At 31.0% G+C, this 19926-nt stretch overlaps 1 protein-coding gene across 1 annotated transcript; it reads left to right on the forward strand.

Moving 5' to 3' along the window:
- Positions 1 to 1454: 1454 nt before the first annotated feature.
- On the forward strand, positions 1455 to 2818 carry PUP4 (purine permease 4). The gene has a single exon (XM_012220106.4). The coding sequence runs from the start codon at positions 1519 to 1521 to the stop codon at positions 2725 to 2727; it is 1209 nt and encodes a 402-aa protein (XP_012075496.1). The 5' UTR covers positions 1455 to 1518; the 3' UTR covers positions 2728 to 2818.
- Positions 2819 to 19926: the final 17108 nt, after the last annotated feature.

The raw sequence follows: 19926 nt of genomic DNA on the forward strand, positions 1-19926 counted from the left end.
AAAACAAGTGTGGTTACAGTTGCAGGAAAAAGCGTACGTTTCAAATGCTTGCCGTTTCAAATCAAAGCAAAGCAATACCCCTCTATCTCTCCCTAATTTTTTTTTTATTTATAAGAAGTTTAATAGGCCAAAATAATACGATGGAGGTAAAAATTTCTATGATTGAGAGCTTTAATTTGAAATCTCTCGCTCTTTATATTAATAAAAAAATCAAACAGATTATTACTGATTAACAATTCTTTTTCTAAATTGTACTTTCCGGACACACTTGTCAAGATTTATATTAAAGAAAACAAAAATAAACAATGAAACAGAATGCCAATATATTCATAGTATAGACCCCACCTTCCCTTTCCTGCCTTGTCTTATCCTCTAAATATGGTTAACCATTTATTATCCACCTAATGCTCATTATTATCTTTATCTTTATTATCCTTATATGTAGACTCACGAACAATCTTATTGATTTATATATGTATAATTTCCAGCTGCAATTATGTTAATGATTGACTATTTATCTTATAATATAAGATATAAAAATGATTTAAAACTATAGCATCTTTCCCTTTCTTGCAATTACGTGATATTTCCATCTATTTATAAAACAAAATTGATTTATACGCGAATAATGGGTACGACAACCTTAAATTTTAAATTTACTTAAAAATATAATCTATTTCAGCTGATTTAACCGCCAGTTGATTCTTCCATTTCTTCCTTTTATTTCCTCCTTATCTCTTCAATATGACAAATCATTAATTACATACCTAATAGTCATTATTATCTTTATCTTTATTTCTTTAAATGTATAAAATCAGAAACAATCTTATGTATCTAGACATTGTAGTAATTAGTCATATTTTAGATAATGATTAAATATTTATCTTATTTATAAAGTAAGAGAAAATCAGGTTCTCTTATAAAAAAAGCAATTAATTAAGTAGGAGTACAATCAACATTCACGATGAATTCCAAAGGTCTCGAATTCATTAACAAAGTATTTACAAAAGAAATCTATACAGATGAGGCAATATCTAAAAAGGCGCTGTGATTAATGACCATTGGATGCTCTTTTTGAATTTTTTTTATTATTTTTTTTTAACAAAGATATAGTCTTATTGAAGTTGTCCTCCTATATTTTTTAGCTTGAAAATCTAATTGGACCCACAGGTGCCTATATAACAGTAACAGCACATAAAATTATTAAGGATAACACTTGACTAGTGGTCGTGTATTGATGAATTTATATACTAAGTCAATGAAAAAAAAAATTGAAATAAATAAATATTACTGTTTTATTTTTTTTTTCTCGGTGTATAGTGTGATATAGCCGTTTATTTGTGATTGATTTAGTGTATAAGTAGGTCCATACACTGTACATAAATAACCTCTTTCTCTATTATTAATATATTATTATTAGATAGAATTTAATTCAAAAACTTAAAATGAAGTGGCTATACTCAAAATCAACACTTCACTACTACTATATATCCCCTCCTCAGTTTCAACTCCTTTTCAATGGATTTCTTGGTACAAGCCACACCTCCAAATCTCCCAAAACCTGAAGACTCATCACCAGCCATCATGACTAATAATCACCCAACTAATACTCAAGAAAAAGAACAAGAACAACAAGACCAAAAGTCTAAGAAAAACAAGACTTACATGCTTCTTTTATCAATCAATTACTTGTGCCTTTTTATAGGTTCGGTCTCTTCTAGCTTACTGTCAAAGTTTTATTTCATTCATAAAGGTTCAAGCAGATGGGTTTCTACATGGGTTCAATCTGCAGGTTTCCCTCTTCTTCTTTTACCTATTTATCTTCCTTATTATCTCTTCAAATCCAACGAGAGGCGCCCTTTTAGCGGTTTCTCACCAAGAATTTTTATTTTATCAATCATGGTGGGTTTAATGTTAGGTGTAAACAACCTTCTTTTCTCTTGGGGAAATTCTTATCTTCCTGTTTCTACTTCTTCTCTTCTTTTATCTTCTCAACTCGTATTTAATCTGATTCTCTCTGTAATAATCGTAAAGCAAAAGATCACTTTTCAAAATCTCAATTGTGTAATTCTCTTAACTCTAAGTTCAGTTCTTTTAGCTTTAGGCTCAAGCCATGACAGACCTCAAGGGTTAACTCGGTCCAAATACTTCATAGGTTTCTTCTCCACCATAGGTGCTGGTTTATTGTTTGCTTTATACTTACCAGTTATGGAAAAAATATACAAAAATGTCTACAGTTATCAGATGGTAATGGAAATGCAGTTAATAATGGAAATTTCAGCAACCGCATTAGCCACCGCCGGAATGGCAACGGGCGGTGGATTTTCAGAAATGAAAAGAGAGAGTGAGCTGGTTTTTGATAAAGGAGAAAAATGGTATTGGGTTACAGTTTTTGGAAATGTGTTTACATGGCAGCTTTGTTTTATGGGAACGGCGGGCTTGGTTTTCTTAACCTCGTCGCTGACCGGAGGGATATGCATGACAGCGTTGCTGGCCATGAACGTGTTAGGAGGAGTTTTGGTGTATGGAGATGAGTTTGGTGGTGCTAAGGTGGTGTCCACTTTGCTTTGTGGGTGGGGATTTTGTTCTTATGTGTATGGTATGTACCTTCAAATGAAAAGAGAGGAAGAAAAAGAGAAAGAGAAAGAGAGAGAGAAAGAGAAAGAAAAGGAGAATAAAAATCTTGGGATAGAGATGGTTCATGTTGTAACAGCCAACAATGTTTAATGGTTACTGTATTAGCAGAATCAGATTATGCTTTATTTAGGAAATTTACATCTATATATGGAAAAAGAAATAAATTATTTTTTATTTTTTATTTGCCATGTATAAGAATATGATATTAAATAATGACATATATATATATATATAGATTTTTTTTTGTTTTGAATGGAAGAGTAAGCTTTATTCATCCATAATAAAATCAGAAATAATTAGAGTTTGGATATATAATCCGAAGCTCATTCCAATCATGTAAACGAGCATGAGAAAAAGCTGCTCATGCAATAGCATAAATTGTACCTTATATAAATTTTCTAAATTATTTAAAGATGACTTTATGTATATTATGTTTATATTAAGTTCATCTCTCTAGTTGGGTTATTGATAAATCATCATGTTAGTTAAAACTAACTAAATAAAAGATGTAAAAGAATTAAAATAGCATTTTTTTTAGTATATATGATTTTGTGATTTTCTGTGTAATTGGAGTTGATTTATTTAAAATATTATTAGTAATTAGCAAATTGCTAATATAATAGTAGTATTTTGAATATCAATTGTAAAATTTTTGCAATTAAAAATATGTAAAATTTCTCTTTAAAAAAATATGTAAAATCATTTTTAAATGTTAATTCAAAAATAAAAAACATTTAAAAAAGTGTGAAATTTTCTTTTTTTTTGGTACTACTATGACGGGTATTTTCCCATCTCCTTCTTAAGATAATAAATCGATCTCTTTTGACTTTTGCACCGGTAAACGATTATATTAAAAGTATTTTCTAGGATGTCGACTCTATAATATGATTCTATAATTACTGGAATTGGTTCTAGTACGCTTACTAATAATTTTTGACAAATAAACAAAAATACAGTTTATTAACTAAGTTAAGAGTAGATGAGTTAATTAAAAAAAAAAAAAAAGAAAAAAAAAGTAGATGAGTATATGAATGCAATCAACATATCATTGTCATTATCATTTTGAGGATTCATTATCATTAAACGTGTAGAGACTATAGTCAATAAGGAAATGAATGGAAACGTTATATCATTGTGTCATTAACTAAAAGTTGATTTTACAATAAGCATTTGAGACCACTGTCAAAATATTATTAATTATTTAATATATATAAAGCAATAGACCCACAAGAATTTTTTTTTAACATAATGTTCTTTTCAAATTCTTTTTAGATGATAGCCCTATTAAGCCTAACAATTAATTAAATATCCTAATTACTTATAAGCTCATCCAATTAATATAAATTTTTTTTTTTACCCTAATGAATTAGCAATCTCATTTGGTGGTGCATCACGAAGATTTTGGTCAACAAGAGCAATGGATAAAAAGATGATTCAAGAATAAAACATAAAAAATATAGAGACTATGATAAATTCAAATTGATGTAATTACATGCACTAACAAAAATATAAGAAATTAGTGGACGAAGTTATTCCTACTGTGCTTGGTGTGATCCGTTGATGATCTACTCTTATAAAATCAGGCAAGTTGGATTGTTTTTTTTCCCTCCTCTTTAGTTACGTATACACCACACACACAAAAAAAAAAAAAAAAAAAAAAAAAAAAAAAAAAAAAGTCATTAGCAATCAACTCGTTAAAAATTCTATCACGAGATATAAAATAGCGACCGACTGGACTCTGTCGCACTAAGATTTATCGCTAAGAATTCGATGACCGATGACCAATTCTGTCGCTAATTAGCGACACCTATATCTATTGTTGTACTTTATAAATCAATCTTTAAACCTAATTTATAAAATACCTGAAAATCAGTAGCTAGTTAATCGCTGATTCAACTGTTGTAGATCAGTCGCTATGCTATCACAAAGTCAGCCGCAAGTCTACCATTAAATCTATCTCTAATTTTGTTTTTAAATATTATAGTCCGTCGCCTCTCTGTCGCTATAAAAAAACAATTAAAATTAAAATTTTGAAGAATAAAAACTTTTCACTTATTAAAAAAGCGCGCGCGCACGCGCACACACACACACACACACACACACACACACACATATATATATATTACTAATTGAAATCATTCCCACAAATTCAGACCACCAAAATACCATTAAAATATACAAAATACTTTTGTGTACAAAATATTTTACAAGTTAGAATGTAAAAATGTACAAAATAAACATAAAACATATAAAATAAGGCTAATGAGGTGAATCATGAAGATATATAGTAGTCAGAGAAGCAGATATGTCAGGCAGAATGGAAGAAGCTGATGAATTAGAGTGAACTGTCAGGGCAGAAATAGTGCACTAGGTTGGTCTCGAACATACATATCCATCAGTTGCTGCTGCTACAACATAATCTATGTAATCTACTACTGCTGCCTTTGAAGCTAAGCTCATAAATCTTGGATCTCCTCAGGACGCGCCTCTGGTTTAGCTAGTTTTCCTCTGCTTATTGAAGTCCTATGGGAGTAGTTGTAGAAAACCAAGGATTACGAACCAATGTGGTACACCTTCCTCTTCTTCTCGCTTCCTGTAGCCTCGAGATAAAGCTGGAACTCATCAATTGTAGGCTGCTCACCAGTCTGAGCTGACAGCGTTTTTTTTTTTTTCGCAAGTGTACGAAATCGCAACAAGTAGTATAGAGTAAGAAAGTATCGTATCCACAGGGATTGTTTATCAATTACCAAAATTATGTTAACCTATTATTATTTAGACGACGATAAAGGAGATTCGCTGTAAGGTAAATAAAATTTAAAGTAAAAATAGAAGAGATCAAACACAAAATTCAAGTGAAAAGAAATCAGAGGATTAAGCTACTAGGGAATTTGAATTCACTTAATTCTATCCAGCTTATTCTATTAGTTCATTAATCAATTTTAATTGTTCAAGTAGGAGAACAACCCTAAAGTCACTAACAAGCTCTCCCGATTTATTGTTAGTTATTCTAATTCAGTTCAATTACCTATCTTTAATAGTGAAATTAAACATAAATCAGATTATTAGGTTTTATGGTTGTTTTGTGAGTTCACAACTTAATAATTTATTAACTTATGAAAACCTCCCTTGAGTCAAACCATATAGCTTCCGCATCAAGTTATTATTCTCAAGTAAATTATTATCTTTTTCATATCAATAACCCTTCTCCCGAATGTAGTTATTGAAATAACTCAATCCAGGGGAAATTTTTCTGCCTGGAAGCATTAAGCACAATAATAATTTATAACGAGAACAAAGAAAAACAAATCTAATATCATAAACTGGAATCAAATTAAGTTACATCAAATCCCTAGTATAAGAGTTTAGCTGGACATAGTAATTAAATTAAACTCAATCATGCTTGGCACATTCATCATATTTAAAGACAATAATAAAAGAAAGAAACAAGATGAAGAGTTTTAGAATAAAAACTGTATCACAACTATGTTGATGGCTTCCTTGAATCTTGGCACAATTGTTTGATGCTTGAAATCCTTGAGAGAGAGAACGAATTATGTAAAGAAATTGCCTAAAAAACGAGAGATATCTTGTTAGGAGAAGTTCCTCTCTTTATATAGAGTTCTTGAAGGCAAGTTTGACTCCTTTTAGGAAATAGAATCCTTATTTAGTGCAAAATCCTTTATAGGAGATCATAACTGTTTAGGTTCTTGATTTCTTCTTGATTAGGACTCCTTTTTCCCCAAGAATAGGTCCAGGTCTTGTTTAGTGTGTTTAGGAAACTCCCCGAGGTCGGCCCATGTGAGAAAAAGCTAGATTTGCGCATTAAATTCTCGCTGGTTCCGCCTGCGCAGCACGGGCGTGCTTCCTGGCACAGGTTGGGTGTGCTTTAGTCTGGAAGTCTGGCCAGTAAAGCACGGGGCGTGCTAGGTAGCACGGGCTGGTGAAGCATTGAGGCACGGGCGTGCCAGGTAGCACGGGCTGGGCGTGCTTTCCTCTGGAAGTCTGGCCAGTGAAACACGGGGCGTGCTAGGTAGCACGGGCTGGTGAAGCATTGAGGCACGGGCGTGCCAGGTAGCACGGGCTGGGCGTGCTTTTCTCTGGAAGTCTGCCTAAAGTTGCCTTGGGCGTGCTATGCTTGACACGCCTAGGGACCCTTGTAGCACGGCCGTGCCTTTTAGCACGGCCAGGGCGTGCTACCAGTTAAGTGCCTTGTGTTATAAAGTTCTTTCTGTGCCAAATTCCTGAAATTTTCTCTTAGATCAAGCGGATTAAAGATCAAGGAAACTTTTGAACATAATTATACTAAAAGTGATTTAAAGTAATAAAAACTTACTCAAAATCTAATAAAAACTATATTAAAAACACTATAAAATTAACACTTATCATGAGCCTAAGATGAAGTTGCTTGCTCTTTCCTAGTAATATAATTATCCTAAATATAAAGATAGTATACAAAATAAGAATTATGCAAAAATATACAAATTTAGCGATGGAAAAACAAAAAATTAATTCTATGCTTACTCCAACAAACTTTGCACGCCTATCAATGAATGTAACATGTCATGGTTCTTTGTATTTGTATATGTAAAGACCTCCATGGGGGTAAGCTCACAACTGTACTTCTTTGCCTGCAATGCAATTCATAAAATCCGAAACATTTTATAATCATTTAATAACAAAGCTATAATTCTTTAATTGTAGTTATGTTACCAATTTCTCATTAATCACAGCTGCTAAAATGGAATCGCTAATGTGTCAAGACAGACTAGCTCTATAACCACCTATCTCATTGAGTCTATTATGCGTCATAATCTCTCATTTCCTCATATATTGAGGATCAGACCAAACCTGCTGCCAGCTAGCCCATACCTTGTCAGAAACACACCTTTGCTTCTTTCTTGTGCTCCGCATCTTGTACAGAAAGTCCTTATAATGCTCTGTTGACTGTGTCTCCCAAGCTTTCTTAAACTGGGCCTCAGAAGTAATTGACTCCCATGTGAACTCCTTCTATAAGAAACACAAAATGAAACATTTTTATAACATATTTCATGATCTTTATAGGTACATACAATTTTAGTGAGAACATTTATCAAAAACTCATCCCAATAAAACTGGCTAGCCTCTGGTATGTATCTCCCCAATACCAGCTATCTTTATGCAAATGAAGCTTGAAGATCCTCATCATGGTTTGGAGGTATCAAAGGATGGATGTCAAATAATAGAAAGAAAAATAGAATTATTTTCAGTTAGCAGCATGTGTTATACATATATAAATATATTTTATATAAAATAAAAAGGAAGAACAATAATGAATTGAATATTACCGGGTGGAGGGGCTGGTGTAGATGGTGTTGGCATCTGAATATGTGCCTAAACAGAAGGATGGATAGAAGGAGATGGAGGGAAAGAGGGCTCGTGTTATTGTATGAGTGCTGCATCCTCTATTGTGACCACCTCGTCCTTGAATACCACGACCTCAACCCCCTCGTGCAGAGTTCTCGACCCCCTGCCCATATCCATCTGAATCGGAAGAAGTTAATCTGCAATACAATATAATAGTTGACACAAATATTAGAAAAGTTTCGACACTAACCACAGATATTTAAGTTTTGAGTTTTTACAATATAGTAGCTATTTCAAGGTTCTCTGTCTCATTCTTCTTCATCTTCTTATTTTTCTTTTGAAGTACCTATGACCTGGGCTTCTCTTCATCATCTTCATCTGACATACCAATATCAACATATGTCCCATCCTCATCATCGACTGTTGCTGTTAAACCTTCAACTATCTCTACCAGTAATTCAACCTCATCGACTTGAAATGGCTCAAACATCGAGGTTAAGGCAGATTGTTTAGCTTGGTCTTCTTCTACAACTAATCTAGCTTTGATCTTACACACCACCATCCAATTGAATCGATCTTGCTTCATTGATGGATATGGAACATAGTACACCTAAGCTACTTGTATTGCCAGAATGAATGGTTCATTCTTTGGTTTCTTTTTCTACTATTAACTTATATTATGTTATATTTTAGATGAACCTTCATTCTAACGTTGGGCATTGGATCGAACCCTTCGCAATTAAATAATATCATTTGTTTTATTAGCATAGATAGATATTCCATACTCTAGGACCTTAAACAACCTCCCGTAAACATCGCTTGACTGATCACTGTAGTTTGATCCTTTTACATATACTCCACTATTTAATGTTTTTTTAGTTGTTTGTATCCATTAACAAAGTAATCTAAGTATCCATTTGCGATTAGCAAAGGTCCTTTTGCTAGATCAATAATGAAGTATTATCAATATTACTTCCTGAGTTACGCGCCTCTACAAATGACCTAAGTAACAGTAATTTTAATTTTAATTTTATTAAGTGTGTAATTTAAAGTTTAAAGTTTGAACCGATGCTTAAATAACATTTGAACCAATTTGCAAATTCTTCCTCGAGTATTGCATCAACAACCAAGGGTTCATTCTCGTAATTCAATAATATATTTCCTATGAAATATATCATCATATCACATCAAATTTACTTACTATTCGTAATACAATAACTAACTTAATACATACATATATACTTGCTCAACAAATCGAGTCAAATTGAGTTACACCTATCTCTTTCTTGTTCAAATGCCTTTTTTACTTGTCCTCTTGTGCGTCCTAGATAGGTGAAAATTGACAGATTGCCTTTTAAATTTTCCTCCATTTTATCCCCTCCATCATCACTTCATGAGACTCATCGATGCGCAAAGTAGTGCGAATAAAAGGTGAAAGCTTTTCCTTCTAAGTATGCATTGCATATCGACCCGTCAACCTTTGCCTTATTGGGTATATTCTTTTTTAATATGTGAAGTGTTTTTTAATATGAAAAAAAAAACATAATATGCATATTACTGTTTATTATTAAGCGATTAAAATGGTGTCAAAGCAAAACACATCTTTTAAATGGATACATTCATCTATATTAAACCAGCCCTACTCTTCGGGCTTCCAATGGTAGATGAATTGGTAGATATTCCATAGAATCAAAAAATTCTAATAGAAAAATTTACTCTAATTTGCATATGATTATTAGTAGTTCGTGAGCAAGGCAATCCATATCCTCTAATCTCAGGATAGTGCTTGTCAAATCCTTAAAAAAGAGACTTAGCTCTTGAATGGCTTCCTATACTTTAATTGGTTAAAATCTCGGAACGCTATGGGTATTAACCTTTGCATAAAAACATGAAAGTCATGGCTTTTCATGTCAAACAATCTGTATTTTTATATGTTAACACGTTGACCCACGCTTGATACATATCCATTTGGAAACCGTAATCCACGGACTCACTCACACAACACTTGCTTTTGCGTCTTGTCTAACATATAATAAACTTTTACAAATTGTCCTGTCTCTGCAATTTGTTCCAGCTCAGGATGATGAAAATTTCTTTCATATTAACTCTAGCTTTGGCATTATCCTTTGTTTTTCCCATCAATAGTCATCATAGTATTAAAGATGTTTTCAAATATATATATTTTTATATGCATATCATTAAGGTTATGCCAGATAAGTAGTGTACTCTAGTACCACAAATCCCAAAATAAACTTCATTTTTTCCAACCACTAGTTCGAGCAATCTTACTGTTTACCTCTTCATGTCTCAAATCTATCACTTTCATAAGTCCTAACTCTTCAATTTTTAATAATATTTATGTGCTTGACCTTATAGGTGGGGGGAGGTTCATAAACAACATTATTCTTTAGAAAATATTTTGATTTTGCCTCCATGTATGGTCAATTGGGAGAAATTTACGGTGATCATCAAACCAATATTGCTTTCCACCATTTTTCAAGGTAAAAGCATTTATATTTTTCATGCAATATGGACAAGTAGTTTTGCTCGCAGTGCTCCACCCAGATAACATTAAAAGTGCAGAAAAATCTATGATCGCCTATAGTAAAATAACATGAAGCATAAAATTATGAGAATTTAAAATGTTATAAGTTTCTACACCTGATTCCCACAATTGATTCAATTTTGCAACTAAAGATGTAAGAAAACGTTGATCTTATAATTCGAGTTCGTTGGTCCCGACATAATAATAGATAAGAATATACACTCTTCTTTCATACACATAGATGAGGGTAAATTATATGTTGAGACAAATACAGTTACGAGGAATATTATTGGCCTGATTGTCCAAATGGTTGAAAACCATCTATACACAGCCCTAACCTAACATTCCTGATATCTCAACAGTAAATGATTGATGCTGGTTATCAAAGTGTTTCCATGCTTTAGAGTCTGATAAATGACACATTACATCAGTTTCACATTCATGTTCTGCATGCCATCGCATTTGTTCAGCTGTAGCATGAAATGCATATAGCCTTTGAAGTCGTGGAGTCAAATGAAAGTAATCCATGTTCTTAAATGCTTTATCTTTCTGTTGTCTGTTGATTCCTTGATATCGCCTTCTACATCTAGAAAGGTTGCTAAACTTGCACACCCTTGCTTCACCGTTATTTCCCAAAAATATCATACAATTATTATGACAATAGTCTATCTTATCAACCAACATCCCTAAACATTGAATCAACTTTTTCGTTTTTTAAAAGTTATCAATCATGGAATTAGCACCCAACATCACTTCTTTCGTTAGTTGCACAAAATCATCATAACATCTTTTTAATATACCCACTGATAATAGTTTTCTACAAACCCATTTTTGCATAAATGGCGCTTAAATGTTTCAATCATAAAAAGCCGTATTTTTGCACTTTTTTAAGTTTGCATATACATCTATCTTCCCTCCATCCATACAACATGAAGTATTGATTGCAAACAGAATAAAAGATTCTACACCCTCCATGAATTCTTTCCTTAATAAACTCCTACCTTTAGTATGCACATCCGATCAATAGACATTTTCCATGTTTAGTTATCAGTAGCTACATTGTTATTGGTGTATTTGAATTTAATTATGAATCCTAAAATTTGGATGGAAACCTGGCACATTTAAAAATGTCTTATAAGTGTATAGCATAAACCAACAACATTGTAATAAATATCTAATGAAATTTCTGTAGCATCTCTTATAGTTTGTCAGGTGCACAATGGGAAACATGTACATTGCATTGTGCATGCAGAAAACATAATAAGGAAATACAACTGAAATAAGCCAAAAGATGCTAAGTAATTACGATTCCGCAAGTGTACAGGTCGTGCTAGTATAATAAAGATATCATCCTTAGTAGACATGGCCACAGTTCCGGAATCGTCCGTTTCGATTCCGAAATCAAACCAAAAATTGACGGTTTCGGTTCCTTAACGGTTCCAAAATCGACGGTTCGGACCGGTTCCGATCAATTTTTCGGCGAATCGCATAATTATAAAATATTAAAGTAGAGAACATTTTGGAACCGGCCAGTTCTCCTATTGGTTCTCCAGTTGGTTCTTGGAATCGCCGGTTCGCGGTTCCAAAAATGGTGGAACAGGAACCGAACTATAGGCCACCGGTTCTGGTTCCGAACCGACGGTTCATGTTCCAAGTGAATTGTCTATAAATCAATTAAAGAGAGTGTGAAATCTAAACTATTTGAATGTAGAGCAAACAAGTAACTAATTAAATTAAAGGAAAGTAAATGTGGATTTAGTGTGATTAACAAGGAAATGCACTAATGTTGGGATGAACTCCATTGAACAACATCATGGTCTCAAATTTCCTCCTTCAATCTATCAAAGAATGCATCATGAAGTAAGAAGAATCCATTTATATTTATGCTTTCTTCCAAGTAACATAAATGTTCTGGAATCATAGGAACATCTACTTTCATGGTGTAATGATGATTGTAGCCTATTAATCTTTATGATTCTCCCTAATTTCTCTAAGGAATAGCTTATTCCTAAGTCTATCTCTTAGGTTCTTGTATGGGTCAGTCCAACAAGGGCCTTCACCTTCCAGTTCTTCATCCTCTCATTTCTTTTCATATAAATATAGAGCTCTATCATATTCATAAGCATTAAGCACACACACACACAAGAATCAAGAAAACATTAATCTAGATTGAAATAAAAAGAGATGATTACATAAGTGTTGCTCAAATGGGTTTTCACCCAACACTAGCTAAGGGAACTACTCACTATACATAATCAAATTACAAATCAAAAGATTTATAGGAATTGGTAGCTCTAGAACCATCCTTGTTCACAAAAAAAACTAAAATCGAAATCTTATTTCAATTGCCAACTGTGGAACAGATCCTTGAGCTAATCCCTAATTAATCCTCTCTAAATCAAAATTATTTTTTAGTTATTGCTTAATTCCCCCCTGTACATCTCTTCTTCCTCCTTTTATAGACTTGAAAAAGATCTGCAGTATCCTTTTTGAAAAGATCTTTGACCTATTCTCTTGCTTTCAGTTTGCCAGTTGAGAGAAAACATACGGTCGAAATGCCGATTGTGCCTTCTCGTGTTGTGCATTCATCATGCCAAATTGACGGCTCGTCATATAGGCGAACAAGGTTTTCATAGGTGGTGTGCCGGATGTGCTTTTTGCCTTGAACTTTTTGACTTGCTGGAGCAGAACTCAGAGCTGGTGAACTAGTCGTATATTTTACACCAAATGCTTCTGACTCTCTAACGCATAAAGCACGGATGGTGCACTACCTGAGCCGGTGAGCTAGTCACACATTTTGCACCAAATGCTTCTGACTCTTTAATGCATAAAGCATGGGTAGTGCACTACCTGTGCATTTTCCCGCTTGGTCTTTCTTTTGTGGGATGGTCCAAAATGACTAAAATGACCCTTGCTTTAGGATTTTCTTCCTTAAAAAGGTGGGACCTGCACTATAAGACAAGACAAATGCAACATATGCATAATACATGCAAAAACTAACTCTAATTTATTAAAAATCCCTAAAATTGGACTAAACTAAAAGGAAAAATGTATTAATATGTATGTATGAAATGCACACATCAATATGTTCTTGTATTTTGTACTAAAAGATATTTTTAAACTGTCCAACTTGAATAATTCAATATCTTCTCTTCCATTTGGATTGAGAAAAACACCAAATATGCAACTAAGATTGGCTTGACATATTGATCTTAATTAGATTGATTATGGTTCATTTTTAGAATTTCATGATAAAAATTCGACAGCATTTCCCCTTAACAACTAATAAATCAAATTTTCAAAAAAAAAAAAAAAAAAAAAACACTTCTAATAGTCAGCACTGCTACTCCACAACAATGATCATTACAAGGCCTCCAATAAACACATTTTATCCACAAATACATAATATCTAATAAATTTTAACCAAAAATTTATAATCAAAACATATACAAAATTTAAAATACTAGCCATAGACTATCAATTAATAAGAAGTATTAAAGAAAGGAATAAAATACCTATTGCGTAATTATGCTTATGCTCTCTTTTTTTTATTATTAAGTTTTATAATTTTTATGCTATCTCTTGCTAATTATGGTTATATACTAAGATGTATAGTTATATACTAACTATATTCATGCTTTAATTAGCATATTATTTTTTATGCTTTCTTATGCTAATTATGATTATATACTAAGATGTATGGTTATATTTGCCTTTTTAAGTTTTATGCTTTTTATATGCTTCATATTAAGTTATATACCAATCATTAGGGGTATTGGTGGGTCAGTTTGGGTCGGTTTAAATATAATAATCAAACCAAACCTTTGATGGTGGTTTGGTGGTTTGTACAATTTGAAATAATAGAAATTAAACTTTCTCATTCATCTAGTTAATAAAAAAAAGATTGACATATATGAAAAATGAATTAATAAAAATTATGTCATAAAATACAAATTGAAGAATAGCTATTAAAAGTTCTTAAATTAATTGTTTATATGTATATTCTTAGTATAGTATATTAAATATGACATATTTAGTGAGATAATAATTAAGCAATTCAAAAATATAGAATTTAATTTTTGGTTTAAGTACATCTATGACTAAAATTTATAAAAAATTTATAGTTTTATACGCATATAATTCATACATATATATTAATCTAATTTTACATGATAACATTTTATAAAATAATCTTAATTTATCGAACTAATAAGAAATTATTGTTCAGTTAGTATCCAATATATCTAATCTCATAATTTACTATTCAATATAAATTAATCAATACAAAGAAAATTTTCATTCAAAAAAATGAATTGAATATATATATATATATATATATACACACGATTTGGCTTGGTTTGGACCAAAATCTAAAACCGTAAACCAAATTAAAAGTTCAAATTTTTTAATTTTACAAAATCAAATCAAATCATCAATATTTTAAAACCGCGATTTTGGATTAGGTTCGGGTTGATTTGGATCGGTTTGGGCGGTTTAGGCAGGTTGATGAACACCCTTACTAATTATGCCTTCCACTATTAAGTTTTATGCTTTTTATGCTTAATATTTTTCTTATTAAGTTTTATGTCTTTTATGCTTCATATTAAGTTATATGCTAATTATGCTTTCCATTATTAAGTTTTATGCCTTTATGCTTCATATTTGCCTTAGTAATTTTTTTTTTAAAAACTTAACAATGCATTAATAATAAAAGTAAATTGAATACATCATAATATTCCCATAGGAATAAGAAATATAAATTTTAAAAATTGAAATCTTTTGTGTAGAAATAATTTTGATCTTGGCAGAAGAGATTAATCTTTCAAGTAAAAGCTAGTCTATTTTCAAATAGGATGACAAAAAAAAAAAAAAAAATTTCCACAATGTTATCCCGAACATTGTATTTTTAGAAACTTGTTACAATTGACACGCCAAATTTTAATGGAGGAACATGCTGCACTAGAAGGCTTCATTGGTAAGAGAAAAAATTTACCCGAATTTGAAGGTCTAAAGTCTCTAACCACAAGACATCAACAATCCACCTTGTATTTCGAACTGCCAGAGAGATAAAAGATTTACATAAAACTCATCAATAATGAGAAATAACCCTATGAAAGGAGAGAAATTAATAACTCCACTAAGAGAGTACTGAAGACACTCGAGATCTATCAATTATTATAGATATAAGAGACTAAATCCAAGTTTTATTTCAATTAATCATAGTTTTGGAAATTATTGGAAAGAAAACTAAATAAAGTAAAGAAAAATGATAGAAAGAACGAAAAGAAACTATCGTTGACCAAAGAAGATGGTCAGTAGTTTAGAAAATAAAATCCAAAAGAATAATAAAAAAAAAAAAAGAGAGACGGCTAGCACTACAAGAAATTTGGTTATTACCGGTGAAAAATTCCTTCAATAAAATATAAAAATTCGTCAGTAATTAGGTTTGCTGATGAAATACCGACAGAAAATATTCCGTCAGTAAAACCCTGTCGGTAAAATATTACCGACCAAAAATTTATTCCGTCGGTAATTACCAACGAAAATTCCTGAATTTTTATCTTAGTTATTATGGTTATTTTAAGTTTCTTTTTTATAATTTTTCTAATTAGAAAGCTGCATATGTACTACTTAGCTTATAATTAAATGGAAAGAGAAATAATTAGGAAACCATAGTTGCGATTGCTGAAGAAATTTGCTGAAAGAAAATCTGCTGATTTTAAGAAGGCTAATCATTAACATGCAAAGCATTTAACAAAAATTATAAGAATTCCCGAACAAACAAAACTTAGCGAAGTAAACTAATTAAGTTAATTATACAAACCAAATAACAAACTAATTAGCAAATATTAATTAACAAAATTAATAAAACTAAACAAACAAGTTTCATACTAATTAACAGAATAAACCAATTATCAAACTAATTAACAAAACAAACATAATTAATAAACTAATTAACAAATATCGCAAACTTACACCAATAACACACAACCAAACACACCATTAATCAAAATACATATAAACTTAAAACCAAAACCAATCGAACCAACAAAATGAACAAACCAACAAACTAATTAACAAAATAAACCTAACCTGAACCCTAATTAACAAATATTGCAAAGTAACACCAACAACACAAAACCAAACACACCATTATTCAAAATACATATAACCTTAAAAGTAAAAACAAAAATAGAAACAAAAACAAAAACAAACACAGAAAACAGTAAATTAAAGACAAATGAATGCGAACTTAACTATTCACCTTTCTAAACTGTAATTAGAAAAAAAAAAAAACTAAAATTGACATTACAGAAAAGGAAAAGAAAAAAAAGGACACTAACTTGAATCGGTGGCAGTACTTGACAGCGGCAGCGGCACAAAGGTTGATAGAGTTTATACTATTAACCATGCTTTGTAATAGTATAGCTCTTTGAATAATTATTTATTTTATTGAAACTGAGATTTGCATTTAATAAATCATGTATGGTATATTTATAATTTGACAGTGATTTTTTGCAAGTGCATAAAATCGCGACAAGTAATAAAGAGTGAGTAGAGTATCGTTTCCACGAAGATTGTATATCAATTACCAAAATTATATTAACCTACTATTATTTAAACGATAATAAGGAGAATTATTTTAAGAAATTAAATTAAAAGAAATAGAAGAGAATAAAAAGAAATCAAGCAAGACAATTCGATGAAAAAGAAATCAAGGATTAAAAACTAATAGAGATTTTGATTTCGCTTAATTCTATCCAATTTATTCTATTAATTTGATAATCAATTTTAATTGTTCAAGTAGGGAAAACAACCCTAAAATCACTAACAAGCTCTCCCGATGTATTGTTAGCTATTTTAACCCCGTCTAATTACCTATCTTCGAATAGCGCAATCAAACATGAATTAAATCATTAAGTTTTATCGTTTGCTTATGAATTCATAACCTAAGGTTGTTAACTCATGAAAACCCTCCATGAGTCAAACCATATAACTTTCACATCAAGTTATTATTCTCATGTAATTTATTACCTTTTTCATATGAAAAACCTTTCTCCTGATAGTGATTAATGAAATAAATCAATCCAGGGGAGAAACTCTGTCTAGAAGCATTAAGTTCAATAATAAATTATACTTTGAACAAAGAAAAACAAATCTAATATTATAAATTGGAAAAGAAATTAAGCTACATCAAATCTCTAGTATGAGAATTTAGTTTGATATAGTAATTAAATAAAATTCAATTAAACTTGAAAATAATTTCATAATCAGTGTGAATAATGAAAAGTAAAAACAAAATTAAGAGTGTAGAGATAAAAACTAGGCAACAAATAACATGGACGGCTTTCTTGAATCTTGACACAAATCTTGAATGCTTGAAGTCTTGGAGAGAGAGAGAACTATGTAGAAAATAATAGAACAAGAGATGGAATATACAATGAATGGCTAGTCTCTCTATTTATATAAACTTTTTGAAATATCTTCGTGTTCGTTTAGGAAAGTGAATTTTTATTGAGGAATATATATCTTAGAGATAGGAAACTGTTTAAGCTTTATATTTCTTCCCAATTAGGACTCTTCCAGCGCCTAGATAGGAGTTAAGCTGGTTTCCTATAAAAATCCTACAAAATTCCTCAAGATCAAGTGAAATATGATTAAAGGAAGTTTTATACAAAAATATAAATAAAACTAAATAAAAACTAATTAAAGTAATTAAAATACTAAAAATCCTAATAAAAATTATATTAAAAATGCTATAAAAATAACACCTATCATAATTATTTGTCTTTTATCTTATACTAGTGAATGATTTGATGTATAGAGTTTATTATGTACATATAAGATTATTATTTGTTCATATGAGATATAAAGTTTTATTCACAATCTAGGATGGAGTCGACAAACTATTGCTATGATTATGCACAAGATTATAGGTAATTTATCTTGATAATGGGAATGGTTGAATTCCAACTTCTTGTATTGGTACATATTGTATATATTGAACGTGGATCAAGTAGAGAATGAGTGTTTTTAAACTGACCAAATAAAATAAATTCTCTAGTTTATTAAGAATTATATTTATTACTCTTAAATCTTGATTTAGTTGTTATGAAAAATGTACGTTGCTTATTGTTTTGATTCATTGAAAGGTTGAGTTTCATTATAGAGCAATAAACTCGGTGAGTTGGACATAACAATATGCATTTGTGAAATATCAATTCATTGATTAAATCTGTGTCTTAATTTAGGAATTGATAATACCCCTTAAGAAACTTATAAGTTTTCATTGTATATACTTAGCAGGTAGATTTTAAATCTGACACATAAAATAAGTTAAGTGAAATTCTTAGGAAATTAAGTTATCAATGAAATAAAATCGTCAGTAATGTAATTTAATTGATAGGTAGCTGTAATCTTAATATGAAGAGTTTGTATATTTTAATATTAAGAGATTTGAAATTAATGAGGAGTTCAATTATGAATTTTTAGTTGAATAATTCATAATTTATTATAATAATATTTTAAGGTTGTATAGATATATTATTATAATAAGACAATCTTATTAATTTTATTTCTGTGGGTCCCTGTTGTGCCAATGTTAATTAGAGCTAATTGAGAGGTTAATAAAATGTGAAATTAGATTTGCAAAAACATGGTTATATATATTTTATATGTAAATCATTTTTTAATTTTATTTTTTAAATTGACAAGACATATAACCAATGCTTAAGCAAAAAACAGGAGTCAGTAGGGTTATATACATTTTCCCTCAATAGCCGTCTACCCACACAGATACAATCTCTAGAAAAATTAACCTAGGTCACACAACAAATGACTATAGAAAACCTTTGTTGTTTCGGTAGAGCAGAAGTTGTTAGTGTAGAAGCTATTAGTGTAAAAGCAGGAATCGAAATTAGTGTTGTTTTTACTCGTGCTAAAGGTATTTATGATCCATAAATAAATTTTATATTTTTTATTCCTCTAAATGCTTTGCCTATATATATTCATGCATTGTGATCTTGTGGCTTCTATTGTGTATTTATTTCGTCAAAGGTGACCTCAAGCTATCAACGTCGTAGAAAGCACAAGAGGAGAGAGAGAGAGAGAGAGAGAGAGAGAGAGAGATGAGACTTGCGCGAGAGGAAGGCGAATAAATTGCCCTAAAAAATTAGGACTGATCAAATGGGTCGCTGTTGTTAATGACGTGGAACACTAAAATCCATAGCTATTGGTACTATTATTTGCCAAATGGATAAACACATTTTATTGTTAAAGTTGTTGGTGATTCTTTACTATTTTGTTGCTAATAATTCCCGCCAAAATTTAGGTTCCATATTTAGCGAGGACGCATTTGCTGTCGCTAAATCGTTGCCAAATCTGTTGCTAGTGGTTGATGA

Source organism: Jatropha curcas, chromosome 10, assembly GCF_041381405.1.
Source record: "Jatropha curcas cultivar XTBG-Jc1 chromosome 10, XTBG_Jcur_1.0, whole genome shotgun sequence".
NCBI lineage: Eukaryota > Viridiplantae > Streptophyta > Magnoliopsida > Malpighiales > Euphorbiaceae > Jatropha > Jatropha curcas.

Excerpts from the sequence above, each read along its gene's own strand:
- PUP4 (XM_012220106.4), top strand. The coding sequence starts at position 1,519 with ATGGATTTCTTGGTACAAGCCACACCTCCAAATCTCCCAAAACCTGAA.